At 45.9% G+C, this 12,096-nt stretch overlaps 1 protein-coding gene across 1 annotated transcript in view; it reads right to left on the minus strand.

The window, feature by feature from the left end:
• LOC143003400 (tetratricopeptide repeat protein 28-like) overlaps nt 1-12,096 on the minus strand; it is a 146,820-nt gene that overhangs the window by 49,190 nt on the left and 85,534 nt on the right. The window contains exons 3-4 of the mRNA XM_076154016.1: nt 7,544-7,816; nt 6,682-6,812 (exon numbers count right to left, since the gene is read on the minus strand). Of these exons, the coding sequence (XP_076010131.1) occupies nt 6,682-6,812; nt 7,544-7,816 (404 nt within the window). The remainder of the gene's footprint in view (nt 1-6,681; nt 6,813-7,543; nt 7,817-12,096) is intronic.

Here is a 12,096-nt window from a genome sequence, read left to right on the forward strand (position 1 = left end):
TACATGCACGCTCAATAAACACATACACACACTCCCTATCTGCCCTTCTTATTCCCTTTCTTTCCTTCTCTCTCCCTCCTTTCTGTGACTCCTCCACCCCGTTATCCAAGTACTTCTCTTTTCCTGCCTCCTTCTCCCTCTCCTTCATTAAAATGGACTTCCTAAAGCCGCCATTCGTCTTGCTGACAGCTCCACTATCGATCGGGTTTGGAGAAAGGGATGCAGTTCCACACGCCTTTAAATGGCTCTCTGACCAGCGTGGATGAGGGCTCGGCTGGGCTGTGGCCGGAGGCGAGGCGGCGGTATGGGGAGCGGCGGGGCCGGTGAATCACGCCACAGCGCCACATACCTTTGGGCTGGGAGGTCTGCCGCAATTTTTCTGGGCTTTGTGGATGCATTTTTGGTCACGAGTTAAAAGCAGCCAGAATGCGCCAGAGTCAGCTAGTTGCACGAAAGGGACTCAAACCCCTGCAGAAGAAGAGATCAGATAATGAAGTGATTACAGGGGTCAAAAGTCAACACATTAGCCACTCTCTGGAACACTTCCACCGGCTCTCTTGAAAGCCGGGTCTGCGATCTATAATTGGGACCCCCTCAAAACACTGGGATGAAACGGAGGTGGGAATGCGTCCACACTGGGAATTCGTTTCAATCAACGTCAAAAGGCAGACGACTTTAATCGAGCGCCATCCCTTATCGTATAGGGAAGATGAGCTGGCACGTTCCCTCTTCATCCTGCTCCCTGCATGACATCAAATCCCTCTGCCGAGATTAATGATAGGACATTTGATTTTCCTAATGATTAAAATCTCTATGGTGTACTCAGTGTCCTGCGGCGCAGCGGAAACCCAATGGAGAACGCTGAATTCCCCCCCCGCCCCATTCCTCTGATGAGCACTATCTATGTATCTGCTGGATGTCATCTATAATCATAGACTGCACCGCAACAGCATATTGGGACACGGAGGAGTCTCCTGTGTCCATGTCACTGTTTATTTGTTCTGCAATCTGTCCCTCTGAATTGCAATTGATTGCAGCATCACGGCAGAAAAACATAGACAAGGCGTAATATTCGAGACAAATTACTGAACTTCCCAGCTGTGAGCAGTGCAATCCACACGGAGCAAGGCAGGGTTTGGATTACGGCCTTCTTGTGGGCTTGTGGTGTATGTGCATTGAAGCTTTGATCAGTAAATGTTGGCATATACACAGCGCTCGGATTTGTAGAGCTGGTTTAAAAATACAGCCTCCGTATGGAATCGTGTCGGCGCTTTCTAAAGGGCACAATCACACGTTATATGTAGACATGGTCTGAGGTTCTGTGAAAATGGAGAAAGGATAACAGAAGCAAGAGTGGAGGGGGAGAAACATGACAAGGAGACAAGCGGTGTGTGAGGGGACGACGCGTGGGGACCCCTGAAGAAACGCAAACAAAAGGTTTGACAGTGACGAGAGGAAAAGTAAAGGAAGCGAAAGGTGATGTGAAAATGGGTGGTGGAAAGGAGAAATGGAGCATGTGGCACCAAGGAAGGAGAGAGGGAGGAGGCGGCGGAGAGCTGGAGAGGCGGAGAGCAGGAGAGCCGGGGAGCAGGAGTCGATATAACAGCAGTCATTCATCTCTCTGACAGCCTTCCAAATGCTCCACTGGGGGAGACACAAAGCTGCGTCACCTCGAATGCAGCAAATGTGCGGCGCGGACACGCGTTTTCAGTAACACACACACACACACACACACACGAAGGAAATACATTTTTATGAACCTTGATTTAGGTTGCACGTGCACATAAAAGCATGTGGAAAAGCTCGTTCTGGGTCAGCGGTATGTTGGAGGACACGTTAAATCAGTACATACACCATTACAGTGCAACATGTATGAGCACAAATCATAGCCATGCGTATGAGTAGACACACTCTCTCACACGCACGCACACACACACACACACACACACACACACACACACACAGACAGGCCAGCACATCTGCTCAATTGATTAAGGGATGTGTATGTTCTGCAACAATCAATAAAAGAGCAATAAATTCACAGACAGTCATCTGACCAGTGCAAACCAACATATGATGTGGAAAGCCATCTTGAATTTTACACAATAATACATCCAAGAAACACAAGGCAACATTCTTTTGAGAAATATGCTTAATAATTTCTTTGCAAACTCACTGAAACATCCCTAGACAAACATGTGCGAGTACGGCGTGTGACAGAGTCTCATATTGGACCGCAGAAACACAGATGTGGGCTCCTATTAATACACACACACACACACACACACACACACAAACACACACACACACATACACACACACACACACACACACGCAGAGGCACACACACACACACACACACACACACACACACACACACACACACACACAAACTCCCTTGTTTCCCTGTACTGGTCATGGCCCATTGGCTGATGCCTGCCGTCCATCTCTCTTGATTCATGGCTAAGCGAGCTGCTGTAGAGCAGTTCTGAACCAGTGGGCCGAGGAGAGCCTGTGTGTCATTAAGGCACAGCGGGCTGGACATGCTGTTAGAGCTGCTGGACTGTAGCTTTGTGCCTTCGTTTGGCACAGCAGGAGGCGAAGGAGCAGGTACTTCTGTGTGAGGCCGTGCTGCTTGTAGCAGTTTTACTACTGAGGCGATATCAACAGTCGAGTGATCCGGGGCTGTTTTGCTCTGTGAAGTATCCGCAGTGAGCGTGAGGAGTGTTGTCTTTTATTTACTCTGACACCGCTCACCTCTTGCCTCATTTCAGCCACATTAGTGCGTCTAATCATCCCCAAATCCCTCTTCTCAATCAGCAGAGGAGTGGTGGCTGCAGTGAAGAGGCGAGGGTGCCAGGTCCCCCCCACCCCCCTGCCCCCCTGTGCCATTCCCTATTAGCGCGGGCGGCGTGAAGCACAGCTGAGGCACACGTCCAGAACCCTAATGACTCCTTAATGATCCCCTCCTCTGCGAGAGTGCTGAAGAACACTGACAAACCCTGACCCTGACAAGAGGAACACCCACACTTAGCCCTCATCCTCACCCGCTATTTAAAGGCTCATCTCTCAGAACCTCAGCTTCATTACAGCAGCCAGGCTCCGGCAGGACCCACGCAGCCCCACAACCAGCGCCGGCGAGGCAAACACCCATGTTGAAATAGCCGTGTGTCACCTTTCCAGAGTGGCAAAGTTTGAGTACATTCCTTATGGCCGCCGGAGCAAAAGAGAGAGGGGGGGGGGAGAGAGAAAGAACATAAATAAATAAAGCCAAAGCTAAAAGGCAGACTGGCAGCTGGAGACGACGAGAACTGTGGACACCACGGAAAAACTGTTGCTTGTATTCTTTTGACTTTCTGATTACAATTTCCACTTCAACTTGGGGTTGGGGGAGTCAGCAACAGAGACTCTTTTTAACATCACACAAGACGTAATTACAGACTGCATCACTGCCAGCCCGCATCAGTTTCTCCTAAATACTCACACCCCAAATTAGGGGTTACCTCTTTCTAGTTAAACCTACCATTAAGACTAAAACATCACAGAAAAACAGAGGGGGGAAAGAAAAGGGAGGTTGGAGAGGGAAGACCTAGTTTAAGCAGCTTTGTTTGAGAATGACAGAGACCTTTGTTATGATGGTTGCTGGCGTGCCTTTGGATAACGCCAGGTGTGGAAAGTGGGACAAAAACAAAAGTTGGAAAAGACACACACAGCAAGATGGACTACAAGGAGTGTGTTTATGTTCTAGCTGCAGTATATAGATGACAGCTAAGAGTCTGCTAAGGATATTTCCAAAAAGGCAGCGAAAAAACGCCAACTTCACGCTAGCCTATGACCTCACCGGCTTGGACTGCAGCTCCCACTTCCAGTCGCGGATGACAGAGCGCTCTCTCCTCAAGCTTTTCCCCAGCTCCCCATGTGCTTAGACAAACTACCTTCGCTCCTTTTTTGTTTTCATTTTTTGCAACCCACCACTATTTATCTGATTATCGTGACTTGATGCATGCTGACCCATTAGTGTCATAGGTCCCCCACAGGCCAAGCTACAGGCAAAGAGTCAGCCAGCTGTGGCTTCTTGCCTTTTTTGTGTTTATGTCTTCACTGCACTGTGAAGAGGCAAAGAATTTTTCCTGGGCATTAGCAGATGAAAAGCGATTCCATGCGTCGCTCCTCTACTGATAAAACAGGATCCAATTACTGTACCGCCCCTTGATTTATAGAGAACGGTCCCACTGAGATCTCTGTCTTGTGTCTCGCTGTGCTCCTTCATCACACTGGGGCCACGCTGCACTGCGGGAAGAGCAGAGTCTCTAAAGTGCTGTAGTAAGCAGGAACTACAGGCTACACTGCATATTGTTATTATTAGCAGTACAAGTATCAGTTTTCTAACCTTGTGATCACTTTATTTTCAAGTGATACCCGGTGTTACCTACATTCTGTGTACAAGCTATATGGTCCATCTGATCCCTTTATTACACCAAATGTTTAACTATCTGCTTGAAGGTAAAAACATGTAACTGCAGCGCACTTTAATTAGAATGCTGTTTCATCACTGAGAGGTGGAACTGGTGTCACTTCTTCCTCTGTTCCTTCTCTTCCCCTCGTGCGGAGGTATCACACTGTCCACTTGAAATCCACTCCGAAAACAACATCCTGTCTCCCGGCCTATAGGAAGTGACCTCAGCTTTAGACGGGCCAGATAAAAAAAAAAAAAAGTCCAACCTCAGAAACAAAAACACCAGGCTAGTAGTAATGAGCTATCCGCCAGGCTCCAGTGTGTTCTGAGGGAGACCAGGTGGTGTGACACACATATGACTCTGATTAGGGGGCCTTCAGAGGAACAAGAGTAGGGGGGTGGAGGAGTAGGCGGGGGAGGGCCAGCTGAGCCAATCGGGACGTCTTACATGATGCAACTATTAGCGGTGTTCAGTGACCTCCTCTGGGCCCTGGGACGCTCAAACAAGTGGGCCACTGCCGTGTGTGTGTGTGTGTGTGTGTGTGTGTGTGTGTGTGTGTGTGTGTGTGTGTGTGTGTAAGTGTGTGTGTGTGTGTGTGTGTGTGTGTGTGTGTGTGTGTGTGTGTGTGTGTGTGTGTGTTTCTTTCCACTAGGAAGCATATTGGCCCCTATTATCTATTATGGAGTAGTACAGCAAATGCAGAAAGTGAGCTAAAGCACCTGTAGGTGTGATAGGCTTTAGATGTCACAGGAAGATGAGTCATCATAACTCCCTACGTAGGCGTACCAGTTTATTAGGTACACCTATACATATCAATAAATATTTATTATGCCAGGCATTTTTTACTGCTCAATGAAGTTGTCCCACATCTGAACTAGGCTGTCCAAAAATATGTAATATGTACATGAGACACAGTTACAATTATATGTTCTGTTATGCACTAAATGGACAAAACTTTCTAAACACCAATGCAACACCATTAATCTAAAAAAAATAAGAGTTGAATATACTTTTCCCACACACTGTCAACAAAAACGTATAAATAGATTTTTTTTTGCAGAGCTGTTTCCGCTGCATTATTGCATTGCATCATATTAGTTGCAGGTGCATCTAATGGAAGTATATATAATAAGCAAATAAGTAGCTCAGAATAAATTGGGTTACGGTAGGAGGCACTGCACTCTCACTCTCACTCTCACTCACACACACATAATTGAAATATTTAAATGAACCATCTGTCTGGCCAATTACTCCCACAGCCAACTATGAGCAGGTAGTCAGACCCTCAAACCAAACACAGAGGATCCTGCACATGTCTGCCTATGTCTCTCACCCATCTCTCTCTCTAACCTCATTACATGACAGAGGCGTTTGGCGCTGGTGTCTGCAGTCTCATAATCATATGTCTGCTCTGCGCATATCCCCAAATTGTAGGAGGGAGGGACGTCAAGAGGAACTCTGGCCTCATTCTTCATCCATTAGTTTTGTCTTTGTGCATTGTGCTGCGTTTGACTGGACTGTTTAAATGTCTCCTGATATCAGGGAACACAAACAAGCAGGCCGACCAGCCTGGCGGGGAGGATAAGGCACCAAGGGGAAGCAGGAGCCATTCTTCTCCGTATGTGACGGGAATTGTGTTGGAACAAGCACCTGACACCACCGACAATGACCACAGAGGTCAGGAAGACAGAGAGAGAGAGGCAGAGAGAGAGGCAGAGAGACAGAGAGAGAAGGAGGTAGAGATTTATCCAACTCATTTCCCTTCTTCTGATTAATGTTATTTCCCTCCCACTTCCCTTTTCTCTCTGCCCCAAATTCAAACAAATGTATAAATTGTGCAAATACAAGCATATTTTAAAGTTATTGTGCAGCAATACAAATCAATGGCTGCCAAAGCCGTCCTATTGGCCAACCATCACTTTCATTTGTTCTCCAAACTGACTTCCACCCATTATTTTACATAGACAAAGAGCAGTAGCCTGTCTGTGTCCTTCAGGCTCCTCCTTCAAATACCCTCTAAACAGCAGGCACGGAGGATTGCTGGGCACAGCACAATCCCAAACCCCAACCTCCAACCTGATAAGAGACGCGCAAAGGAACTTTGTAACCTCAAAACGTTGTCCAGAGCCAGAATAGTTAGCCCACCCTGGCCGATTCAAGACTCCAGTACCTGCTTTCAAACCCACTACCAGTTCTCCTCCTGGCCCTATTTGTGTTACCTTACCTCTCTGTCCTTGAGTTTCATGGCCAGAACCAGCTGGTTGCGATGGTTGGTCAAAGCTTCGCGATAGTTGCCCTTGGAGAAGAATGCCGAGCCGAGATTCCCATGAGCGCGGCATTCCCCTGTTTGGTCACCTGAGCGGGAGGAGTCGACGGACAGGAGAGGAGGTGTAAGAGGAGCCAATGCAGAGTGTTTACAGCACATCATACATGAGTAGAAAACGACTGGTGCATGATCGAGTTTATTTTGAATCAAAGTGCTTTGCCACTGCTGAGCAGTGATGTGATGTACCACATCCATGCCACTGAAAAGCCATTACACCCTTAAAAGGGAAAAGTGGCTGCTATAAGTCCTCCACAGTAGAGCAGCTTCACTGACAGCAGCTAGTGTTGATCTCAAAGCTCCAGAGGGCGAGAGGGGAAGGCCTTATTATTTCTGCCTGACAGAGAGGCCCCACAGACAGGGCCAAAGTAAAGTGTAAGCCTGTGCGCTCCACCTGAGAACCACAGCTTCTTATCTCCAGCTGCTTTGCTCAGTCATGTGTCAAAATGTGTGGGGGTGAGCAGAGTGAATCCAGTCTGGACTACTCTCTGCTTTCTTTTTTTCCTCTATCTTCCTTTACTTACTTCCGATACACTCTTCACACTTTTCCCTCCTCTCTCTCTATATATATTTATACATATATATATAAAGACTCACAAGGAATGAGAGCCGAGGTGGTGGTTAGATAGTTGCTTTTTTAGTTTAAGATTCACATTGGGCCAAAAAAAGAATCCACATTGAAGATCAGGTATATGCGCAATGGCAACTGCTTGACAAGAACATGTACACCCAACTGTAAATACATCCAACCCGAGCCTGTTACCTAAGGTCTTGGCCACCTCCAGGTCTTGCTGCATGTAGCCAGTGCTCTTCTCTGTATTGCCCAGGGACCAGTGGGCGCTGCTGAGGGCCGAAAACACGGAGCCGCGTAGCTTCAGGCTGCATGTGCCGATCTTCAAGGCGGCTTCCAACACCACAACAGAGGCTGTGTGGTGGCTGGCTGTCAGCAACTCTTGGCCGATCACAGACACCACCACAAAGGGGCTTTTGTCCAGCTTCATCTTTTGCAGCTGCTGATAGGTGGGCTCTAGAGACTCTGTGCAGAAATGACAGGAGTAGGAGAAAGATTAGAACCACTTGAAGAGAATATAGCAAAATATAACCTTCTATTGACACGGTGACTGACAACAGTGAGTATATGAATTTGATTGCAGTAATTGTGTTCATGTTTACCAACATGATTTCTGACACAGGCGAGTGCTGTCTGAATCCAAAAGCAACTCCTCTGCAGTAATGGTTGTGTTTTGTCTGCTAGGGTAACCATAGGCTGCCGGCTGGTGAGTGACGGCTTTCACTGACAATTTGACGATAACTCCAACATATGAGCCATTTTCAGGTCCCTCCACTGTGACTGGGGGTAATCTCAGGCAATTTCCAACAGTGCTACATAAAAACGGCAAAAGCCTGAACCACTGTGGGCAAACTGCACGCTGAAATTATATTTCTGCCTTCTCTTTACTGACAGTGGATCTGTTTTTTGTATTTTTGTTGAGAGAACGTACAGAGCGGAGTGTGTTTGGAGATGGAGTTTAAAGAATGATGGGGAAATGCCTGCAGCTAATGCACAAGGGAGACGAGCAGAGGAATGCAGAGCAAAGGAGACACACAAGGTGACCTTTGGAGGGGCTGAAAATGCACACAATGACATAAATCAATGCTGGGCCATGCGGGATTCTGGATCCACAGCCCCTCCAGATTACATAGCCACCAGCAGTGAACGGCATGTAGGAGATCCGGAGTTGTGTATGCAGGCGTACTGTAGCTGCGTGTCCTTGTGTATGTTCCTTGATGTATCTGTGTGTCTGCGTGTATTTGCATTCCTGTGTAGGAGTGTGTCTGGAGGGATGCATAATCCTCATGGCCCTCATATTTGCAAATAGTTAGAGTTGCTACTAATTAGGTCAAAGCTCTTTACAGGAGGCTGGATGGTGTTTCAGTGCTGCTATAAACTTGCAATGTGTATCTCACGCATAGTGCACATTTCAATAATACCAAGCTCAACTCATAAACTTTCACTTCAATTTGTTTGAGCAAGTACACAGTGATGCTATCTGAACAGACTTAATAGTTTTTGGAAACCTGCACACACACACATTCATGCACACACAACAAGAGATGAAGCCACACACACAAGCCCTCCAAAGCATAACTGATGATACTCTTTCGAGAGCTACACTTCTGTTCCAGCACTTGACAGAATGTCGTGCTTACAGAGACAGTGCGTGCATATAATATCCATTCATAGCTTGTAATTGCCTTCAGAGTGACACCGAGAGCTGAGTCATAAATCACACGCAGAGAGAATGTTTTTTTTTTGTAAAGGTAGCATGGTTTCTGCATTCATAAACAGGTTGTTTTGACAATATCCAAGTGTATTGTTTCACATGCACATACACGCACTAAGTCAGACACTAATGCAAATGTGTTTACTGAAGCTTGTATCCAGATATGAAGAGGAATAATAAGGCCTACTTCACTGACATGAACGCAGATAACAGATGTGTATAGTCATTTTTACCCTCCATCTTTCTCCCCATTTGTCTATAGGAAAACCTTTAGGGGGGCCTTCAGTTGCAGCGGCCACACCTTACAGTGCAGAACACACACAGCAGCCGCATGTAGATTAATTCTACCTTCCCTTTCATGAGAATAAATTCATAGCTTATCCCATCTCCTCATTTTCACCTGTAGGTCTCGTAAAAAATAAACAAAGAATATTCAGCAGACAATGTTATCATGGCTGCCAAAAAGAAAAAAGACCCGACGGTATGTAATTTAAATATGACCTTTGTTTCATGTGCGGTTAGTACACAATAAAGTGGGAAATGAAGATATTGCCTATAAACCTCCCTCTGTCAAATATTCATGGTAGATTTTTATTGCCCTCCTTTTTCTTCTCTCATCTCTGCAGTGAGGTCAGAGGTCAAGTGGAGTCATGTATCCCACCACAGGGCCTTAAATCTGTATCCTGCCTAGGTCAATATTTGCCACTCTGTGAAATCCTTTCGAAGTGAAAAGCAAGTATACACGGAAAACAATCCAATAATTATAATAACGCTTACCAACCCCATTATACTCTTATACTCTTACATTTTATCACCAATCTAATTTCCCTTGTTGGCATTCGAAGAGGACAGCAAAGAAAGAATTCCATTATAAGGAAAATGGGCTTGCTCTCTCTGCACAAGGCAATAAAGCCGTTGAATACTTGTATAAAATATGTGTTTATGTACACAATTTCTCAGAACTCGTTGTATTATTGTGAAGATAGACAAGGCTGAAAGCGGAGGACAAATCTGTGATCAGAGATGGCAGGGAGAGAGGGGGACAGATTAAGGAGAGGAAGGTGAGATCTCTGTGAGTGGCCTTTATTACATCAACTACAGGCCAAAGAGTCGTATGAGTCACGAGTCATGAGAGCAGAGTAGTTGCTTAACTCTGGAAGAACGAGAATCTTTTATCTATAAGACGGCCGTAGGAGTGTGTATGATGTGTGTTAGAGAGAGACATTGTCTGCATATGGCACAGCAAACACAGGGGTATATTTATTACGATCCCAAACATGTTGTGGTAAAACAGAAGTCTGTGTTATTGAAGACGTATGCCTTCAAGTGTCATAATCTCTCCTCCTTCTCTGTGTTTCTATCTTGACTGAGTGTGTGCAGCTGAGGAAACACATCTTAACTGTCACATTTGAGAGGAAAAATGCAGCAACATGTCGCCCCTGATTGAGTTCATGATGGCATGTGGAAACCAGAACTACATGAGGCTGAGACCTGCACAAGCCACAAGTCAGGGGAAAGCATCAATATCATCTTCTGCTTGTATGGCAAGGAAGGCCACAGATTCAGGGGGAAGGAAAGTTGAAGCATGTTTTGGTAATATGTTTAATGCTAATCACTTGCCAAAACCAAACGCTTTGGTTTTGGGTTTTTTGCTGTGCACATTATCTTCCTCTACCTGTTCCTGGGAGCAGGCTGTGAAGGATATGAGTGCTCTGTTAAATGGGTCTGACTCAGAAATACGTACGATCCTAAACTCCCAATTCGGTGTGTGAGGTAATCCACAAACTGAATCCTGGGAGGGCTGTGCAAAACGGCCGATAAGCGAGGCTGGCTGGAACACTGCACTCTTCCTCAAATGAGAGAAAGCAATACTTGCCTCCTTTTCACCTTTCAGGGGACTTTGGCAAGGCAACACTGATTATTCTCTCTGTTTGCTGGTGTAACATTGATTATCATCCCTCTGTGCCAGGAGCCCCTCTGAGAGGATCATTGCTCTTAATCCTTCGACCAAGCTACCGCTCCTCAAAACACCTTGGATTTGGTTCTTCGCCGGGTGCCTGGCACTGTGGGAAACGGGTAAACAATTAAGAGATTAAATGGCTTGGGATATGTGTTTGTCTTCCCCTACTGAGACGGCCCATTCCAACTCATGGAGCCTGGGCCTGGGCCCGCGCTCAAACCCTCTTCTTGTTTTGGTTCCAGTGGCAGGCTTACGTACTCAATGTCGCCCAGATGGGCTCTTCATTCTTTATTCTTTGTACCTTTGCTTTTTTCTCCTGCATTCAATTTTAGCGATTTGCCAACGGGTATTCAAGGGAAGACTGTATTCAATCAAAGAAAGAATGATTCCTCACTAAACAAAGCCATTCAGACCTCAGCTCTCTGATCTCATGGTACATTTTGGATTATTAAACAATGCCATATTTATTCACAGGCATAGTTTTAGTGTAGTTTAGAAAATTGGTGATGACAAAGCAAAGATTGCAGGATGACTCAGGCTGTTTTGGCAGTGGGTGTCATTCTGATCTGAAGCAAACTAAATCCTCTGCAATGGTCAGCTGAAATGAAATTGTTGCCAGGTTTGCTTTGAGGCTCATTAGGTTGGCCAATGCCGATTACTCATGGACAATCAGGTCACTGCAGCTGGCTGATAAAATAGATGATAATGCAGAACAGAACGCATACATTCTCGTAAAACTCTTCTCATACATTGATGTGGGTGGATTAGTGGTTTAGGGGGCCCTTGGCAAACTCAGGTATTGAGCTCCTTTTCTCAGCCTTTTGTGAAATTATTGCTGGTATGCAAAGTCAAATGTGTGATCTAGATCGGTGCACAAAACGGCCTCCCTGCCACCACAATTACAGCTCAGGTTTGGAACCTGCTATCACTATCACATTTAAATATCAAAGAGCAGTCAAAATGTGAAATTAATACCATGTTTTCTGGTGTTGTTTTACATTAGGATCTGTTGAAAAACACACGATTTTCATTTTTGGAGAATGCAAATTTGAACTTGAAGTCACATTTGGA

Source organism: Genypterus blacodes, unplaced genomic scaffold (genome assembly GCF_046128005.1).
Source record: "Genypterus blacodes isolate CSIRO-AG114 ecotype Tasmania unplaced genomic scaffold, CSIRO-AGI_Gbla_v1 ptg000061l_1, whole genome shotgun sequence".
NCBI classification, from domain to species: Eukaryota; Metazoa; Chordata; class Actinopteri; order Ophidiiformes; family Ophidiidae; genus Genypterus; species Genypterus blacodes.